Source organism: Mustela nigripes, chromosome 7 (assembly GCF_022355385.1).
Source record: "Mustela nigripes isolate SB6536 chromosome 7, MUSNIG.SB6536, whole genome shotgun sequence".
NCBI classification, from domain to species: domain Eukaryota; kingdom Metazoa; phylum Chordata; class Mammalia; order Carnivora; family Mustelidae; genus Mustela; species Mustela nigripes.
The window spans coordinates 139,122,952-139,141,204 of record NC_081563.1 but is presented as its reverse complement, the minus strand read 5'-3'; the positions used below and the strand labels follow the sequence as shown (position 1 = coordinate 139,141,204).

General features: G+C 59.0%; 1 protein-coding gene and 1 long non-coding RNA gene across 7 annotated transcripts in view; one reads left to right on the top strand and one right to left on the bottom strand.

Moving 5' to 3' along the window:
• Positions 1–126: 126 nt before the first annotated feature.
• Positions 127–4,201, top strand: LOC132022086 (uncharacterized). Of its 3 annotated transcripts, XR_009405516.1 has the most exons (5): positions 127–600; positions 1,237–1,517; positions 1,596–1,723; positions 1,928–2,916; positions 3,027–4,201. It is a non-coding gene; the product is annotated as an uncharacterized LOC132022086 (long non-coding RNA). The 3 variants fall into 3 exon arrangements; XR_009405517.1 differs by lacking the exon at positions 1,928–2,916 and having other exon boundaries at positions 3,027–4,200; XR_009405515.1 differs by lacking the exons at positions 1,928–2,916; positions 3,027–4,201 and having other exon boundaries at positions 1,596–1,918.
• Positions 4,202–8,108: 3,907 nt separating this feature from the next.
• Positions 8,109–18,253, bottom strand: part of OSBPL2 (oxysterol binding protein like 2) — a 322,355-nt gene continuing 312,210 nt past the window's right edge. For all 4 annotated transcript variants that reach the window (XM_059407345.1, XM_059407346.1, XM_059407347.1 and 1 more), the window contains 7 exons: positions 17,530–17,637; positions 16,912–17,001; positions 14,822–14,945; positions 13,367–13,495; positions 12,188–12,311; positions 11,191–11,281; positions 8,109–9,414 (listed from right to left, as the gene is read on the bottom strand). In XM_059407345.1, the coding sequence (XP_059263328.1) occupies positions 9,312–9,414; positions 11,191–11,281; positions 12,188–12,311; positions 13,367–13,495; positions 14,822–14,945; positions 16,912–17,001; positions 17,530–17,637 (769 nt within the window). In that variant the 3' untranslated portion in view covers positions 8,109–9,311. The remainder of the gene's footprint in view (positions 9,415–11,190; positions 11,282–12,187; positions 12,312–13,366; positions 13,496–14,821; positions 14,946–16,911; positions 17,002–17,529; positions 17,638–18,253) is intronic.

The following is an 18,253-nucleotide window of genomic DNA, read 5'->3' as shown; positions in this document are numbered from 1 at the left end:
CGGCGGGGCCCGGCAGGCGCTGAGGAGGATCCCACCCGGGCTCGCCGGCCGCCCCCGCGCCCCACACCCCGGCCTCCGCGGACCCGACCCCGGCTCCGGCACCCCGACGGCGCAGGCCCCGCCCCCGCAGCCGGCCCCGCCCCCGGCGACCCCCGCACCTGGCCCGCGCCGCGACTCGGCCGAGAGGCACCGTCCGGGCTCGCTCTTCCTCCTCAGCGCCTGCCGGGCCCCGCCGGAAGTCCCCTCTCGCTCCGCCCCTCCCGCCGCTCTCGCCGGCGATTGGGCTGCGTCAGGGGCGGGGCCGACGCTGAGCCGTCAGCGATTGGGAAGGACAGCCGTCCATCGGCCCTCCCTCGCCCGCCCCGCGCTCGCGTTCCCTTCCGGCGGAAGCGCGGGCGGGCGGCGCGCGGGCCAGAGCGGCTCCTATTGTTGCTGTGTCATAGGGGCGCGGCGGCGGCCCCTGGCGGCGGCGTCCGGAACAGCGCGGCGGGCGCCGACCGACCGGGGCGGGGGGGCGTTGGAGTGCACACCCCCACCGTGGCGGGAGAGCTGGTGCACCTGTCGCAGATTCACGGCCGGAGCGACACGCCAGGTCCCAAGGTGTGCGGGAAACAGCCCTCACGTCAGGGGATCTAGGACGCTGGGGCTGGGGAGGGCCGGCTTCGCGACCCCAGGGCTGTGTCGCCGAATCACAGCCCTGGACGTGGGGGTCCAGAGTCAGCGCCCAAGACACCAGCGGTGCTCGTCTGGGGGGCGATGGAGATGCCGCGCTGCCTCCCTGTTCCCCGTGACACTGCTGGCGTGGCTGCCCCCATTCTCCCCCGGGGGGTCCCCCTCCTTCCCCATTCTCCTTTTGGGGTCCCTTCATTCCCCAGTCTCCCTGGGGGTCCCCCATTCTCCCACCAGGAGTCTCCTTATCCCCCATTCTTCTCTTGGGGGTCCCCCATTCCCTCCATCCTCCCCTGGGGGTCCCCCATTCCCCTCTGATGACGGTGCTGGCATGGCTGCCCCCCATTCTCCCCTGGGGGTCTCCCTATTCTTCCCATTCTTTCCTGGGGGGCCCTGGTCCTCTGTGATGACAGTGCTGGCATGGCTCCCCTCACTGTCCCCTAGGCAGGTCTCCCTACTCCCCCATTCTCCCCTGGGGATCCCCTGTTCTCCCGTGATGAGTGCTGGGGGCCCCCCACATTCCCTCTGTGTGTGTGGTTCCCAGAGGCTAACGTGTGCTCACAACAGAATGAAGAGGCCACTGTCCCAGCGCGACCCGATGTTCACAAGGACCGGGTGCCCTCCGTTTCCACCCTGTGCTCCGCTGGGACACAGTAACCACGCGGGGCACACCCACCCAGAGCCCCGGGCCCTCCCAGCCCGCACCAGAGACCCCTCCACGAGCAAGGCCACTCTGCACCATGCTGCCTGACAGTTTGTCACCTGCGTGTCACCTCTGTTAAGCTTTTCACAAAAAGTATCAAAGTGGAAGGTGGTTTCGTTTCGAAGATTTATTCACGTTGACGCAGGTGAGTCTGGTGCGTTCACTTGAACCCATCCGTGACGTCCTGTATAATGGTCTCAGGTACAGCCACTTTTTTTTAAAGATTTTTTATTTTAGAGAGAGTGAGCACGGGCAGGAGGACAGACGGAGAGGATCTCCAGCAGATTCCCCGATTCCCGGCCGAGCGGGAGCCTGATGTAGGGCTCGATCCCAGGACCCCGCAATCAGGATGTGAGTCAAAATCAAGAGCCAGGCATCCAGGTGCCCCCGAAGGAAAACCACTTCTGTATCCGTTGTTTTGTGATCTAAAGACTCACCAATTTTGCTTTGTTTTTGAAAACGTAGCTGTTTTTCATTTAAAAATGTTTTTGTTGATAAATAATAAGCCTTTTACTTTTTAACTAGCAAATAGTTCCACTTCATTTCATTTCCTAGTAAATGCCAACAGAGCAAACCACACACAGGAGCTCCCCGGGGCCCCAGAGACCACATGGGAGAGGGGCATGGCCCTGAGCCCACGACAGCAAGTGCCCTGCTGGTGACACTCAAGGACACCAAAGACAACGGTGGCTGCCTGAACACAGGCCAGCGGGCAGGAAGAGTCAGGAAAAGTTAAGAATTGGCCACAGGAGGCCGCAGGGAAACCAATGTTGGACCGTAAGAGCGTGGTTCCCCCCAGCCCGTGGCCTCGAGGGGCTCACCGGAGCACTTCCTCTCTTTGAGCTGGGGGCCTGTGTCTGAGGCTGGTTCCGTGGCTCGTGTGCAGGAAGGACAGTGGCCGCAGGCAGACGAGCGTGGCCAAGGCCCCTGGGTGTGCCCGCCCCTGACTGTGGGGTGCTGTGGGGGACAAGGCAGCGGGGTGGGTGGGTCCAGTGGCTCCTGCACAAGGGGTGGGCAGGGCACGGGGACCGTGGCGCCTGGACACATCACCAAAGGGGCACAGCCAGCAAGAGGCACAGGAGCAGAGAGCCCACGCCATTCTTCATAAGAGAAACGCAAATTAAAACACACCAATGAGAAGGGCAGGAAGCCCGAGAAGGGAGCGCGACAGGACTAAGTGCTGAGGCCGGGGCTGCCCGCAACCGCACGGTTCGCTCGGTCCGCACAGTCCGCACGGTCCGCACGGTTCCGCAGCGGGGTTCCGCAGCGGGGTTCCCACGATCGTCTTTCTTTCCTTTTAACGATCCTCTTTTCTCGGAGGGAATGGTAGGTTTAGTCCCCAGGTGAGCAGGAAGTACCGAGTGCTCCCATGTAGCCCTCCGCACGCACCTCCTCCTGCCGTCAGCATCCCCGCCGGCAGGCGCGCGTGTGACAGCCCAAGGACCCGCGAGAACACGCAGTGTCACCAGTGGCCCATCTCCCTGCCCGCCACCTGTGCGTCTGGACTCACGCATGACGCGGACCCACCATCACAGTGTCGCACGGTGTGGTCTCACCGCTGGGAGTCCCCTGCCCTCCTCCCGTCCATCCCTCTGTCCTCCCTAACCTCTGGCAAGCACTGACCACTTCTTTCCAATGTTTTTTGTGGTGGTAGGATACACATGACGTCAAATTCACCATCTTAACCCTCAGTGAGCCGTTCAGTGACGGAAACACTCCATGATGTTGTGCCGCATCAGCATCCTGTCACCTTTCGAGACACCCACCCCGCCCCCCGCCCCTGTCGCCGCCATCCTACTGCCCCTCACGTTCTGATGACCCTCGTATGTGACGTCGATGGGAGTCCTGCAGTCTTTGTCTTTCCGTGAGGGGCTTGTCTCGCTGAGCGGGGCGTCCTCGAGGTCTGCCCACGTGGCAGCACATGTCTGGGTCCCCCCCACCCTGGCTGGCGTAGAGCACGTGGTATTCATCCGTCCATCCCTGGCGGACCCGGGCAGCCCCCGTGACTCAGCAGTGGTGGGGAACACTGCTGTCGGCGTGGGCGGACAGACATCTCTTCGGGACCTTGCTTTCCGATCTTTCCAGCACAGCAGCACAGTGGGATTTCCGGATCCTCTGGTAACGCTGTGGGTAATGTTCTCCGGAGCTGCGATCCTGTCTTCCACAGCAGCTGCCCTGCTCTGGATTCCCGGCAGCAGCCCGTTCCGGCCTGACCCGTGCGGTCGCGGTGAGCTCAGATTTGCATTTGCCACGTGATTCGCGAGGCCGGGAGTCTTCTCACGGACTTACTGGCCCTTTGTGCATCTTCTGTGCACAGGGTCTTCTGCCTGTTTTTTAGATCAGGTTTTTGTTTGCTTAGTTTGAGAAATTCCCTGCATATTCTGGATGTCATTCTCCTGGCAGATGTTGTGTTTGTCTCTCTTTTCTCCCATTCTGTGGGTTGCATTTTTACCTGATGCTACTCTGATGCACAAACATCTAGTTTCCATCTTGCCCAATTTGTTTATGTTTTCTGTTGTTACGTGTGCCTTCAATGTTCTACCTAAGAAATCACTGCCAAGTCCTACGTCACTAAGCTTGTGCCCTATGCTTTCTTCTACAAGTTTTATGGTTGGGGCGCCTGGGTGGCTCAGTCGCTGGGCATCTGCCTTCGGCTCAGGTCGTGATCCCAGGGTCCTGGGATCGAGCATCAGGGTCCCTGCTCAGTGGGGAGTCTGCTTCTCCCTCTGCCCCACCAACTTGTGTTTATTCTCAGTCAAATAATGAAATATTTTAAAAAATAAATTAAAAAAATAAAAACTTTATGGTTTTGGGTGTGACATTCCGGTCTAATTTTATAGAGGGTGTGGGGCAGGGGTCCCGCTTTCCCAGCACTATTCGTTGAAAAGACTGTCCTTTCCCCTTGTCATCTGATCCTGTATGTTGCTGGTGACTATGAGACAGTACAGATTTCGTCCAGTGCACACGGGTGACCTTCACTGTAAGTTAGGGCGCGATCCCACTTTGTGCGGCTACCTGCTGTGAAATCGGGGGCGAGCCCACCTTCCTGCACTCCCTTTTTCTCCTCCACTGGTTGGACTGAGGGAATTGTGGGGATTAAGCACCCAAGACGGTAGGTAATGGCTCTGGCAGTGCTGAGTGCTCCATGATCCCTGTCATCGGACACCGCAGCCCATAGGGGGGATCCTTATCTAGGCACCTGGGCATCCCAAGGGCATGAGCATCTCAGGGACCGTCTGTCCCTCTGACCAGAACCACCGTGGCTATCCAGAGGACTGTCTCCACTCAGCTCATACTCCTGGAAAGTATGCAGCTGCTGGGTGCCTCGGACAGGGGCCAGGTAGCAAGGACCCTCGAGTCATACTACTGTGCTCTGGGCATTTCATTGCTTTCAGCAATGGGTTCTGATCCCCAGGACAGAAGAGAGATGGTCACTCAGAGCTCCCCACCGCTCAAGAGAACACAGACCCCTTCACCCGTCCAGTGGCCCACCTGGTGGTGTCACAGGTGTCCCTGAATCGCCTCTCTACCATGACAAGCAGTTTTCTGGAACATTCCATGTGCTGGGCCAGTCCTACAGAACACACAGTTCAAACCTCTGGCATCGGTGCGTGGGACTCGTCCACAGCCCATCTGCAGCCCTTTCCAGAGAGGCCGGAACAGCTGAGACAATGAAAAATTGTTCAGTGCCAAACAAATGTCAGTACAACCCATTTTCAAAGAAATCTGTATTTGGAGCTAGGGTTTAACACTGACCTTCGTAGATCTGTACCAGTCTACCCCCAAACAATCCAGGAGTGGTTGATTCTGTTTATACAGACGGGTGCTGCCGGTTGTTACATATTATAAAAATAAATGCATCTCACTAGCACGCTTTCTCGCCTGACATTTTCATGCTACGCTGACAGGATAAACAGGGCTGAAAGCCGGCCACGCACGCGCTCGCCAGGAAGGGGGACCGGTGTCCATGCTGTTGGCCGCTGTAGAGATCACGCGGCCCATTACTGACCGTGTGACTTGGGGCAATTTGCTTGTCAAAGAGGCAAACCAGCTGTGCGACCACTGGGCTGACTGTCCGGTAAACCCCAGTGAGAGACACCAGACGTGCCGCTCTCACGTGGCAGAGCCCGCACACGGAGAACAGGGAAGCCAGCCAAGCCCCGCGTGACTCATCCTGAGGAGGGACCCCAATCTTTGTACCCACTGCAGACCCAAGAAAGTCCCATTTTAAAAAAAATATTTTAGGGGTGTCTGGGAGGCTCAGTGGGTTAAAGGCTCTGCCTTCGGCTCAGGTCATGGTCTCAGGGTCCTGGGATCGAGCCCCACATCGGGCTCTCTGCTCAGCGGGGAGCCTGCTTCCCTTCCTCTCTCTCTACCTGCCTCTCTGCCTACTTGTGATCTCTGTCTGTCAAATAAAGAAATAAAATCTTTTTTTAAATGTATTTATTTATTTATTTAAAAGCAAGCGAGAGAGAGAGAGACACGGAGCGCGCACACGCACAAGCAGGAACACAAGCCGGGGGAGAGGCAGAGGGAGAAGCAGACTCCCTGCGAAACAAGGAGCCCGATGCGGACTCGATCCCAGGACCCCAGGATCATGACCTGAGCCGAAGGCAGACGCTATGACTGAGCCCCCCAGGTGCCCCCAAGAAATCCTTCGGAAGACGTCTGAAAGTCTGGGTGCTGAGACAGAGAAACTGGACAGGGAGAGCGCTGTACTAACTGGACTTTGCCCCAGGCCCACCCGTCCCTAGTGCGACGCAGCTCTTCCTGACCCTGCCCTTCTCCCCTGCTCAGCGAAGGCTGTCCCAAGGGGAAGGGTTACTGGTGCTTCTGGGCTAGGAAGCGTCCCAGTGCCGCCATCCTCCGTGCTCCCTGTGGATACTGGAGACTGGCAAAGCCAGTCAATCACCATCCCTCTTGGGGAGCACTTCTCGAAGAGCCAGTGTTCTCAGAAGCAGCTTCTGGCCAAGGCTGCCCAGAGGGCTGGCTGATCTCGGGGAGCCTCCTGGCGTTTCTTTCATCCTGCTCTGATTTCCTGACCCTGTGTTCCAACAAGGACCCGCAGGCAGGTGCCGTGTCCTCTGCATTCACTGTAAACGCTGCCCAGTGAGTGGGCTCCAGGTTCCGTCAGACAGAAGGCCAGTGCCTCAGGCCCTGGGCCTGCCTGGGGCTCCCAGAGGCCGCCAGGCTGCACCTGATCCCTCTCCCAAGCGCCAGGCCCGCTGGGTCTGCTGGGGGGTCCCCCACACCAGTCCGTGTGTCTGGCAGGTCTGGGGGCAGCCCCTCCCGCAAGCACAGGGGTCATAAGCTTTGCAGGTGGGGTCAGAAGGGGCTGTGAGGCTGAGGAGGCGCTCAGTGCTGCTCCCTGGAGGCGCCCTGCCTGCGACCCCTTGACCTCCATTGGCTGACATCCTGAGCAGCCGAGACCCTCCGGGAGCACGGTGTCTGCGGAGAAGGGCCCCTTGGACCCTCGAATCCCAAGTCGGCCTGTGCGGAGACGAGAGTGCTTGGGCGGGCCTCAGCGTCTGTGGCAGCCTGGCGTGGCCTACTGCGGTGACGTCCCTGACCTGCTTCTCCACAGCCTCCTCCCAGGCACGCGCCACACCCACGCTGGGGCCACGCCGGGGCAGACTCGTGCTGGCTCCACGCCCCAGACAGGACTGACTCCAACGTGAGGTGGCCTGTGAGGTCTGATCAGAGCCAGGGGCCCCAGGGCATTAGTCCATATTAGACACAAGACAAACTCCAAGACAGCGTCTGTCTGTCCAGAGTGAAATCTCCAGGGCCCCCTGATAAATGCACAGAGTCCAGGGCCACGTAACGGAACCCAAACTTCAAAGGGGAACAAACCCAAATTTGAGGTTCTTTGGGAAAGCACACTCTACTTTTCATTCCCCAGGGACATTCTAAGCTACAAAACAACTCTAAAAAGCTCCTGGGCCCACACGGCAAAGCCACAAGGACATCCGAGGCAGCCGTCACAGTCCGCACAGGCCTAACGCATCAGCACCAGGGGCTTGTTTTTTTAAAAGCATTTTCTACCAAAAAACTCTATTACAGACCAATATCTGACATCCGAGATTATCAGGGGAGACAAAGGAGCAGCTCTAAGTTCACTTATCAGCATCTGCAGAAACGGCAGGTTAAAATCTGTAAGCCAAGTGACCAGAGACCCGCAGACACACGAGGCCCTGGCGCTGGCTGTCCTGCTCCTCCAGCGGACAGGCCAGGCCCATGCAATGAGCCCCTGAAACCCATCCTTGCCAGCCAACTTCAAAGCCCAAACCTTGGGGCACCTGGGTGGCTCAGTGGGTTAAGCCTCTGCCTTCGGCTCAGGTCATGATCCCAGGGTCCTGGGATCGAGCCCCGCATTGGGCTCTCTGCTCGGCGGGAAGGCTGCTTTCCCCTCCCCCTCTGCCTGCCTCTCTGCCTACTGGTGGTCTCTGTCTGTCAAATAAAAAAATTGTTTAAAAGCAAAAGTCCAAACCTTGCTGGCCAATGACTGGTGGCCATGAGAAATGGATTCATCCAGAACAAGTCGCTCAAAGGCCCTCGGCCCTGTCACACAGGGTCCCCCACTCAGACAGCCAAAGTCTCCTCTCGGAATAGCGTCCCCTGCGCAGCCTGCGCCAGCCGCCCCGCTCCGCTCCCCTCCAGCGGATCACCCTCGGTTCCCCCCCACACTGGGCCTTCCGGCGTCCAAAGGTACAAAATCAAGCCTTCAGAACAAGTATTCGCTTTTAAAAGTGTTTTAATTACAAATGTGATGTTGAAGCCTGGACACACAGTGACGACACCCTCTCCCGAGAACCCGCCACTCCCTACATGAGACCGCATGTGCCTGAGTGTGCAAGTATGTGCGAGCCGTCGGCGGAAGGCCTTCCGCTCAGAGCTCTGCTGTCCCCTGTGGCGGTGACATTTCTACAGAAAGACCACAGTCACTTGAAAAGATGTTTGCTAAATGGACATACGCTTAGTTTTTGTTAAATAATTTTAATCACAGGCTGCTCTGGGCCCTCCTGCGGCGCCCGCCCGCTGGGACTCGCCCGCGTCTGAACACACATGCTGGGCCGACGGGGACACGACCGCGCCGCGGGTGTGGGCAAGACGCTGCAGGCCAGGGCACTGGCTCTGTGATGCAGCAGTGTGGCCCGCGCTGACGAGGACGCCCTGGTGACAAGAGGAGCAGACGAGGGCAGAGGCAGGGCTCCCTTCCCCGCTGGGAGCGGCCCAGGGAGTGCAGTCGACAACCCTCAAGGTTTCCGGCCGGCCCGGAGTGTCAGGGTAGCGCTTCCTCTCGGACAGACAATTGGGGATTAATGCATATGCTCTTCAGCAAAATACCATTCAAGTAGTTTTAACTTAAATATTTTAAAAGTAATCTTTACATTATCGAAGATTGGTAAAAAATACAGAATCTGACAACTTTTCATTTCATTCAATCTGCTGCTTTGACAACCTCCACGCCCGCACTACCGGGTAAAGCTCCTCCAAGGACTTCCAGATCCATCTTCCCTGTTACTGGTTCACATCCGACAGTCCCGGGAGCCCTGTGCCCCTGCGTGATGAGGAGGACTGTGGAGGGATTTTCGACTATGGGAGCCCCTCCCGGTCACGGGCTTTAGTTACGAACTTTCCAGGGAAGAGGGTGCGGTCAGCGACACAGCCCAGCCAGGTCCCGTCGGCGGAGGGACTGCAAAGGGTTTCCCTTTTCCACCCTCGACGGGAACATGATGAGCCCAAGTGAAGCTTTACAGAGGCTGTGACAGTAGTAGAATGTTTGGCAAAATCGAAAGTTAATTAGAATAAAACCCCCACTGGGGACGGTGGTGCCGCTGCGCACACGGTCGCTGGAGAAGCCAGTCTCTGCGGCAGCCGCAGCTCCGGGCAGCCGCTCGGCGCAGTCCAGCCTCCGGTCCCGCGGCCGCTCCAGCCCTCAGTAGATATCCGGGCAGCGGGAGAAATTCCGCTCAAAGTAACCCCCCGTGTACAACCAGTCGGGGGTCCCCGTGTGCGGGTTGCTGCCCTGGTGGAACCACCTGCAACACAGACGAAGGCTCGGGAGGCCAGGGGCTCGGGGGGCGCGCGCGGTCAGGGCTGTGCTCCCCTGGGCTTGAGGACGCGGCCCCCCACGGCAGCAGCCCGCGCGACGACTTCAGTTGAGAACCTAATCATGCCTAATCACGCATTCCCTGAGATGGACGCGGTCCCCTACGAACAAGCCTGGGGTTCGCCAGCCAAAGCCCAAGGATTTAACAGAAAACACGCCGCGCCAGCAGCAGAGAAGACTGACGGGTCCGCTCCGCGGGGCCTGCCCCTCTCAGGATGGGAGCGCACACTGCTGTGCCCTCCCGTGGAGCCTGCCTCTGGCTGTGCAGAGGGGAGAGCCAGGGGGTGGAGGGGAGAGCCTGAGGGCAGAGGGACAACCGTGGCCACCACCGGGCCACGTTTTAAGCCCTGCGCCCTAGGAAGACCCCACTGGCTCCCGTGGGGCACCTGTGCCCCTGTGCCATCCACCATCCCGACCATCCCCACCCCCAGCACCGTGCGCCGCACCTGCAGCCCTCCCCCAACCCCACCCCCCACTCCAGGACACCCCCCTCCCCCAAGCCCCACCCCACTCCATGGCCCCGCACCCTCACTGTGCTCCCACTCTTGCAGCCCCCATCCCCTCCCCCTGCACCCCTCCTTACTCCGCCCCACACCTCTGCAGTCCCCCTCCCTCCTCTGCCCCTGCAGCCCCTCCTTCCCCCCCCTGCGCCCCGCCCCCGACCCCCTGGGCCACCTCTACTTCTGTTGCACAACATGAAGACAGCAGAGGTTGCCTGCAGGTTACCGCAGAGTCGGTGTGGGGGGCTCACAAAGTAGGAGTCACCATCTTAGGACAAAATATCATTATCTTCACAATGTACTTTTAAAATCAACTACTTAGATAAAAACAACGAAATATGGCTAACTCTTTCCAAGCTTTTTCTAGAAGGAAGCCAATTCCAAATATCAAACTCCTAAAAGCCCGGTATTAAATCAGACCGGGAGCCCAAGCACAAGGGGTCGGCTTTAAGAATGTCAGTCACGTAACCATGGCCGGAGGCTCCCGTCCTGGAGCCTGAAGCGTGATGGGAAGGATCGGAGCAAACCGCGCACGGCCGCCGGATCACTGCTGTGGGGTCGCGTGAACAGACCCGTTTCTCGTTACGCTTCAGCGCCACAGCACTCACCTCACTGAGCGCTCATCGCACGGGGCATTGTCCCCTTGCCACTGACAACTGACAAACCACAAGTCCCCACAATTCCGCAGGGAGAAAGCAGGCGGTGGCCCAGGGGGCTGGGGGGCAGCGTCTGTGCTCTGTCTTTCTGCGTCTCTGTCACCTGGTCTGAGCACGGGTGCGTCCTGGCTGGCGGGCGCCCCGGAGCACACGGGGCACCGTGCCCCACCCCCCGCAGCCCCTCAGGCCACCTATGCCACATGGCAGGCGGCGTGGAGAGCAGCCAAGCAAGCGGCGGGGCCTCGGGTGACGGCTCAGCACACGGCTTCTTCTGCGGAGCTGCCTGTCCGAAAGCTGGGCCTGCCCCCCCGCTAATGGCTTGGTGCAGACGACGGTTCCTTCTAAAACCTGCCCTATCTGAGCAGATCGCGCAGGGTCAGACACACTGCAGGCAGGACCGCGAGCCCAGGTCTGAGGTGACCTGTGCCTGCACCGCGGGCCCGTCTGCGCCGTGGGCCCCACGCTAATGGGGCCCCAGGAGAGCTTCTGCTCAGCCCCACGGGCACACGGAGCCCTCAGCACTCCCCCCACCAGCCCCCGAGGCCTCACCTTGTCTGCCACTCAGCCTCCCGTTTGGCTCTCTCTCTCCGGGCCTCCCTCTGCTTCTCCTCCAGCCGCTCCTTCTCCTGGCTCGCCAGATCTGGGGGCCAAGCACACGACAGGACTGACGGTGAAGCTTCCGGCCGACCTCAAGCAGAGCAGGGTGCTAAAGGAAGCAGATGCCGGGATGCTCCCACCCCAGACCTGAGACCAACAGTCACACCGGCAAGAAGTGTCGTCGGTAAGCCAAACTCCGTCATGAGCGCACAGTGGCGCCCAGACACCAGTGGGGCCACGGCAAGGGGCCGGCTGTGGGCCCGCCCCACACGGGCATGCCGCACAGCTTGTGAAACAGCACCACGCAGGGGTGCGGTGAGGCTCGTGGGCAACCTGACCCATAGGACAGGGGCAGCAGGAGCCACTTCCCACAGACCCGGCCCACGGGCTCAGCTGCCATGCGGGAGCCCGAGGGCTGCTGCCTGGTCGCGATGGCGAGCTCAGAGGCTGGGGTCTGCACGTCGCCAGCCCACCCTGAGCGGTCGCTCCACTGAACGCCAACTGTGTACACAAATCCCAGGGCCACTTCGAACAGCCCTCTGGGGAGTCATCGGCTGCTGACCTGACCAAGGCAGCAGGGCAGGGAGCCTGCGGCCAGCTCCCTTGTCACACAGACGTGTCCACGGTACATGAAAGTCCGAGCCTGGGACAGGGGGCCTACTTTTAATGAGCAAAAGTGCCGTCTTTGGAATGCCACCCTAATGTCTGCTGACACAAAGCCTGGGGGTCTTGTAGTTTGCACATATTCTGTTTCATTGCCTTTTTCCTGTCATTTAACTGTAATGTATTTGCAAATGATCGGCCTGCAACGAGCTAGCATCCTTAGAGCTCTTCCAGCACAGAGAGAGCACACGATGCAATACGCGTCCGGCGCGTGCCTCTCTGTGCGCCTGCGGCCCGTGGGCCCCTCCCACGCCCGCGTGCGCCCCTCCCCCGCCCGCGTGCGCACCCATGTCCCCGTTCTCCATGCCGCGGATGTCAGGGCGCCAGCGGCAGTCCGTGGGCGCCAGGGTCTTCTCCATGCCGCTCTGCAGCTCGTTGAGGCTGACAGTGAAACTGGTGAAATTGTACATCTGGGGAGAAAGGCACAGACGCTATTACTCTATCAGCCCTGGACTGCGCACGGCTCACAGCTCGAAGCCCTGGGAGCAGCGGAGGGTCACCCGCTGCCCCACTGATCCCCTGCCCAGGTGCGGCCCGAGAGCCCCACAGCATGCCCCCGCTCCCCACAGGTACGGGGAAGGCCCGGGCACCGCCTGAGACACAGGGGTCCGAGCCAGGGGCCGCGGCCACCCCACACTCCAGCTCCGTTCCTGGGCCCGGGGCGCACCCAGTGTCTGGCAGGCAGCTCCACACAGACGGAGCCGAAGGACGGAGAAATGGGCGCTATTTTAAAAGACGAATTCCCTCCAAATACATAAGCCTTTTCGTTCCATGATACTGTTCACATCCTGCTGAGAGCAAACCCTAGCCAGCTAGGTAACAGGTACACAAGGGGACATTTGGTTTCCTTTCACTTACGTACACGTGTTCCGCCATGTTAACAGGACATGAAATACAATAGGAAACCGTGAAATATGTTTATATATAATTTACATATGAAGAAAATAATTAACAGTAGATATTAAAGTAAATTTATTGCAAGTTATTACATTTATTATACAGTTACTTTATAGATGGTACGTTATTGTACACAGTATGACCTTATTATATGTGATAGAAATCAAGAATACATACCAAAATGCATTTAAGCCTCTAAATTGATAACTGAGAAAAACAGCTCCTCAGACCAACCCTGAAGCGCCTTCAGGCCCTGGCGGGCGCAGGTCATCCAGAACAGACGGGGTCACGCGCAGCGCGAGGTGGGGCGCGAGCTGGGGCACGGCACGCCCGCACATGTGGGCAGAGCATGGCCTTCACTGCGGGCCTGGCCTTGGCAGGGGCTCCAGGATGGCCAGGGGCCCCCACAGGCTCACTCTGCAGCACGGTCCGACCGAGGGACAGAGGGCCCCTAAGCTCCGGGACAACGGCCTGAGGCAGCGTGCGCACAGTCCCAGGGAACAACTGAGGGGCCTCGCCAGGGCTTGGGGGCACAGAAAGGCCCAGACCTGCAGGGGGGCATACGAACCTGGGCAGAGTTGGGGGGCCGAGTATTGACCCTCCAGAGTAGCTTGCTGCCAGGAATGACCTGCACCGTCTCCTGAACCTCGGGCACGGTGTCCACCACGTCGCCTTCGGCTTTCTGGGAGCCATCGTCCTGAAACACAGAACACCTTGGGACGGCCGGCCCGGAGGCACAGCTCTGTGTGCGCAACTGACCGGCCAGCAGCGGCCCTGGGCAGAGCAAGACGAGCTCACCAGCTAGGAGATGCGGTCGCGCTCTCTTTGCCGGGGCTCCCCCGAGAGAGGGCAGGGAATCGGCAGCAAGGCAGGGCCTTCCTGGGGGGAGAAGCCCACACAGTTCCGAGCATCGCCGGCAAGTTCTGCTCGCCATGGGAGGGGCCACGCCATCCCAAACAGCGGGTCGGGTTCGAGCTAAGGGAGGCTCTCCTGAACCGGAGGCAGTCCCCTCACACCACAGCTCGGCCCGCAGTCGAGAACTGGCTCGCACCTGGGGTTTCATGGCATCTCAGCTCTTCCACACTGAACCCTAGCTGGAGAGCACCTCAGCAGAAACACACACAACGACCACCTTACTTTGCAAACTCAGTGGGGCCTAGAGAAAGAAGTGGGTCCCCACGAGCTGTTCCAGAATGCTGGACCATGACACAGTGGCCTCAGGAACCCCCAGCCGACTCCGACAGGGTGAGGTGCTGCTGGCCGCAGGCCACAGGGTTTGCTACCAGAAAGTTCGGTAAAGGCCGCTTAGGGATGAGTGTTCACATAGAACTCCCTCTCATATCTAGGTCACCCAAAGGACAGCGGAGCTAAGTCAAGTCTCCACGTTCTTTAAATGGAACTTTCCTTTTCTCAGAAGTCAAGAGCACGGTCAGAAGAAGGCCACAGAGCCAGATGCTGACGCCCTGGGGGAGGCCCAGCACCTTCGGGAGAGAAACACTGAACACTCTGGGTCAGGCCCGTGACTTCTTACCTCGCACTATCAGACGCCTCTTTTGAACTTTCTAGTCTGAGGCTTGAGTAACTAGGCCCAAGGGCACCAGAATCCCAGAGCTCCCAGGGAAGCCCTGAGGCGAAAACACTGCAACTGTGGGACATATCCTGAACTGAAAACACAGGCACGACAGTCTCCGGGTGTCTCAGCAGGGTCTAAGCGAACCAGGCTCAGGGAGACGGCAGGTGCACCAGTAAGCGCCCAGACCGCAGGGTCGCCGGAGAGAAACACAGGTGTAGGTGCGTTCTGCCAGGCTTAGGGGAACGTGGTGGCACCAAGGAACCCCAGGCCCGCTGATAACACAGCCTGTGCACAACCCGCACGCAGATGAGCCCGAGCCCCACGCAGCGTCCGCACAAGCAGCCAGCCCGCAGACGCACGTCTGATTCCCAGCCCCGGGTGCCAGCAGCCGGAAGCCCTGTCCCCCACCCCCACCCCGGGGACCACCCCTCGGGGGGAGCAGCCCCTTACCGGCTGCATCTTGCTCGGCAAGTCACCTCTCCTCTCCCGTTTCCTGAATGACTCATACGCAGCTGGGTCAACGCCCCACAAGCACTCTGTCCATTTCCCATAGATCATGAAGAGCTTCTTCTTGCTGTAGTCAAAAGAAATTTTAATTTTTTTTCTAGTTTATCATTTTAGTAATCTCTACACCCAACTCGCAACTCCAATGTCAAGAGTCATGTGCTCTTCACACGGAGCCAGCCAAGCGCCCCATCAAAAGGAATTTTAATCCTGAACCATTCATCTAAATGTGCAGCACCTGAATCTCGGCCACGGAATAAACCCCCATTCTAACCTGCCTTCTCATAAGTCTTAGGACTTCTCTGGACCCAAGTGCAAAGAGGAAAATCTGCCTTTTAGGGTCCCTACTCGGGCCTGATTCACCAAAGCAACGAAGAAGATGGGGACACACAGCCCCGAAGGGGGGCTGCCAGGGCCCTGCCACCAGAAGATAAGAAACAGGGGCATCGGGTATCACAGAAGCCTGCGGGCCTGTCGGGTCACCGTCCCTGAAATGCACAAACTTCCACACACGGTGTCCTCCCCCTCTCCTAGAAGTCATGTCAACAGCCCTTCAGTCTCCGCAGACGCTGCCTGTTTCGTCTTCACAACCGCAAACTGGACGCCCGCACCGCCACTCGCCCCGCTTGCTTCACAAATGACAACCTCTGGGAACCGTCCAGACCAGCCACCAGAGCACTCTGCTGATTCCAAAAGAAACACCGACAGAACTGGACTGTGTGTGTGTTTCTTTTCTGCTTCGTCCCACCCGGGGGGGGGGGGGGGGCAGGGCACAGTGGCCACGCGCTCCTGGAAACGCTACCCTGGCAGGCGTGCGACATCCTGGGAGGCTCCCGTCTCGGCTCAGCCTGGAAAGCTGGCACGTGGGGCCTGGCGGGGGGACATTTGGCCAGTCCTCGCTTAACAGACACCTCGGCCAACACGGTGTGTCTCCAAGAGGGAAGAGCTCACCCCAGTTTGGGACAGAAAGCCAGAAAATCAGAACAGGGCCAGCAGCCCCTAGTGGCTGGTGAGCGTGGCCCCGAGGTGCGGCCCAGACTCCGCGCCCACTGCTGCGTCTGTGCACCCCGAGCCCGGTCTCCTCCGGGTTGTTTCTGCCCCAGGGAGAAGCTGCTCGGGCGCTGCTGGCACTCTTGGCAGAAAGACGACGGGGTCCTCCCAGTCTGCGGGCGGAGTCCTGACTTACATCGAGGGGCAAGGTGGTCACAGCCCAAGGCCTGAAAGCATCTCGCAGGCCGTTTGAACAGGTGACTTTCTGGTACCCAAGAGCAGGAGGGAGCAGAAGCGCCCACTGCGTTACTGGGGAGACTTGTTTCTAATTAGAAACATGCAGGGGCCCCTGGCTGGCTCAGTCTGTAGAGCAGGTGACCCTTGACCTCTGGGCGGTGAGTTCAAGCCCCACCCTGGGCACAGAACCTACTTTTAAAAAGAAAAAAAGAAGAAAATAAAATGTAGAGCTTTGGAAGCAGACAGGAAATCCATGACATTATATGAAGCCTGAATTCCTTATTGTGGGAAAAAAACGAGAAATTTGAGACCAAAAACAGAAGGTAACCCAAAGGAGCATAGACCCCAGAAAATGCGTTGTGACCTCCTGACCGTTTCTCTCCTCACAGATTTCAAACGTCCCTCCCTCATCGCCTGGACGGAGCCGGCCAGTCACACAGGCAGGGGTCCAGGCCTTGCCCACGGCCCGCAGCAGGCGCTGCCAGAGACGGGGAGATGCGCTCAGGTTTCCGACCTCGGTTCTGGTTGCAGAACCACAGAAGTAGCCCCCGTGAGGACGTCTCATTTTCTCACGTCCACTCTATCCAAGGAGAACGGACGCAAGTTTCCTCCCCCAGAGAGGGACAGACAGACCCCACTCTCTCCTGCACCCAGAGACGACACTTCCAACTAATGCTGCGTCTCCCCGCGGACTCAGGAAGGCCCTGTCTTTTCTAACCAAAACGAGTCCTCGTCTGCTCTACTGCGAGTGAATGTCCCCGTGTCACTGTGTCACTAACAAGGCGCCCGAACCGCGTGCGCAGACCTACTTCTTGTCTTGAATGTGGCCCTCCACTCTGTGAAGTTCTTTTCCGAACAATCCACAGGGTTTAAAGTGAAGCACACACTTATCTCCGGTTCTGTGGAGAAAACACACACAGGCCTCTGTTGTGTGACGGGAGATGTGTGGGAGGGGCGGCGGGGACAGAGGGGTGGGGGTGATCGCACACGGGTGTGGGGGGCTCGCGGCGCTGGAGGAAAGGTCCCAGCGCCACCTGGGGTGACGGCTGCACACTTTGGTAAACACACTAAGAACCACTGAAGTTCCCACTCTAAATGGGCAAACTTCACGGTGTGCCGACTCCGGTCCCCATAAAGCTGCGGGCGAAGGAAGCCGATGGGTCCTGCGCTCCTAGGGAGAAGGCGAGGACGGCGGGACGCGTGGGAGGGTGGCCGTGACTTTGTCCTCTGGGAGTCACACCGTTCTCTGCTCAGGTTTACAGTTTCAAAATAAATTCATGTTCATGACGAACACCAAAACGGGAAGCAACAACAGGTACCAGAGACGATACCAGCGCCGCACCAGTCCCACTGGGCCCGCCCGACGGACAGGCTGCGGGGAGCCGGGCGGAAGCGCCCCCTGGAGGACGCCGCACGCGCGCCGGCACCTGTGGTTCACGATCTCCACCGTGCCGTACTGCTCGATCCAGAGCTTCCCGACAAGCACGTTGTGTACACAGCAGGTAGGGTTGGTCCAGGTGTAGGCTTCCCCGTGTCTGTGAAACAGGCCAGAAACAAGCAAGTCAGAGGCCGGCAAAGCAAAAGACACTGCGTGACCTAAAACGCAAGATACCAGACGGAATTAAACCATAATTGCCTTAAAACCTGTACGAGAGCAGAATGTGGCTTTGAACTCCCTCCAACAGTGGTGATTTATTTAGCATTTGTTTGAAATTCACTTCTGCTTTCCTTTGTAGCATCAACAAAGCTTTCTGCTGAGACGTCAGATAATGAGGGGGAGGCCGCCCAGACAGAGACGCGGAGGTCCTGGGACCTGCAGCAACAGCCCAGGCCGACCCAGGGGTCGGGGAGCCGCTCCATGGCAGGGGTGCCGGCCGCTGGGAACAACCTTCCAACACCTTTGCGTGTGCTCCTCCGCCTCCCCGAACGGCCTGGCCCAGGGAGAGAGCCCCAGCGAGCGTGAGACCCGAGTCTCGAGGGAGGCTGTGTGAAAGAGCCACGCTCAAGGGCAGAGACCAGCCCAGAGCGGAAGCGTCCAGGACCAGCATCTGGATCCCTCAGACTTCCAGGGGGACAAAAATGTACCAATCGATACGGTTTGCCACGTCTCAGTTCTGCATGCCTCACCCCAAGAAAGCAAAGACCAGCAAG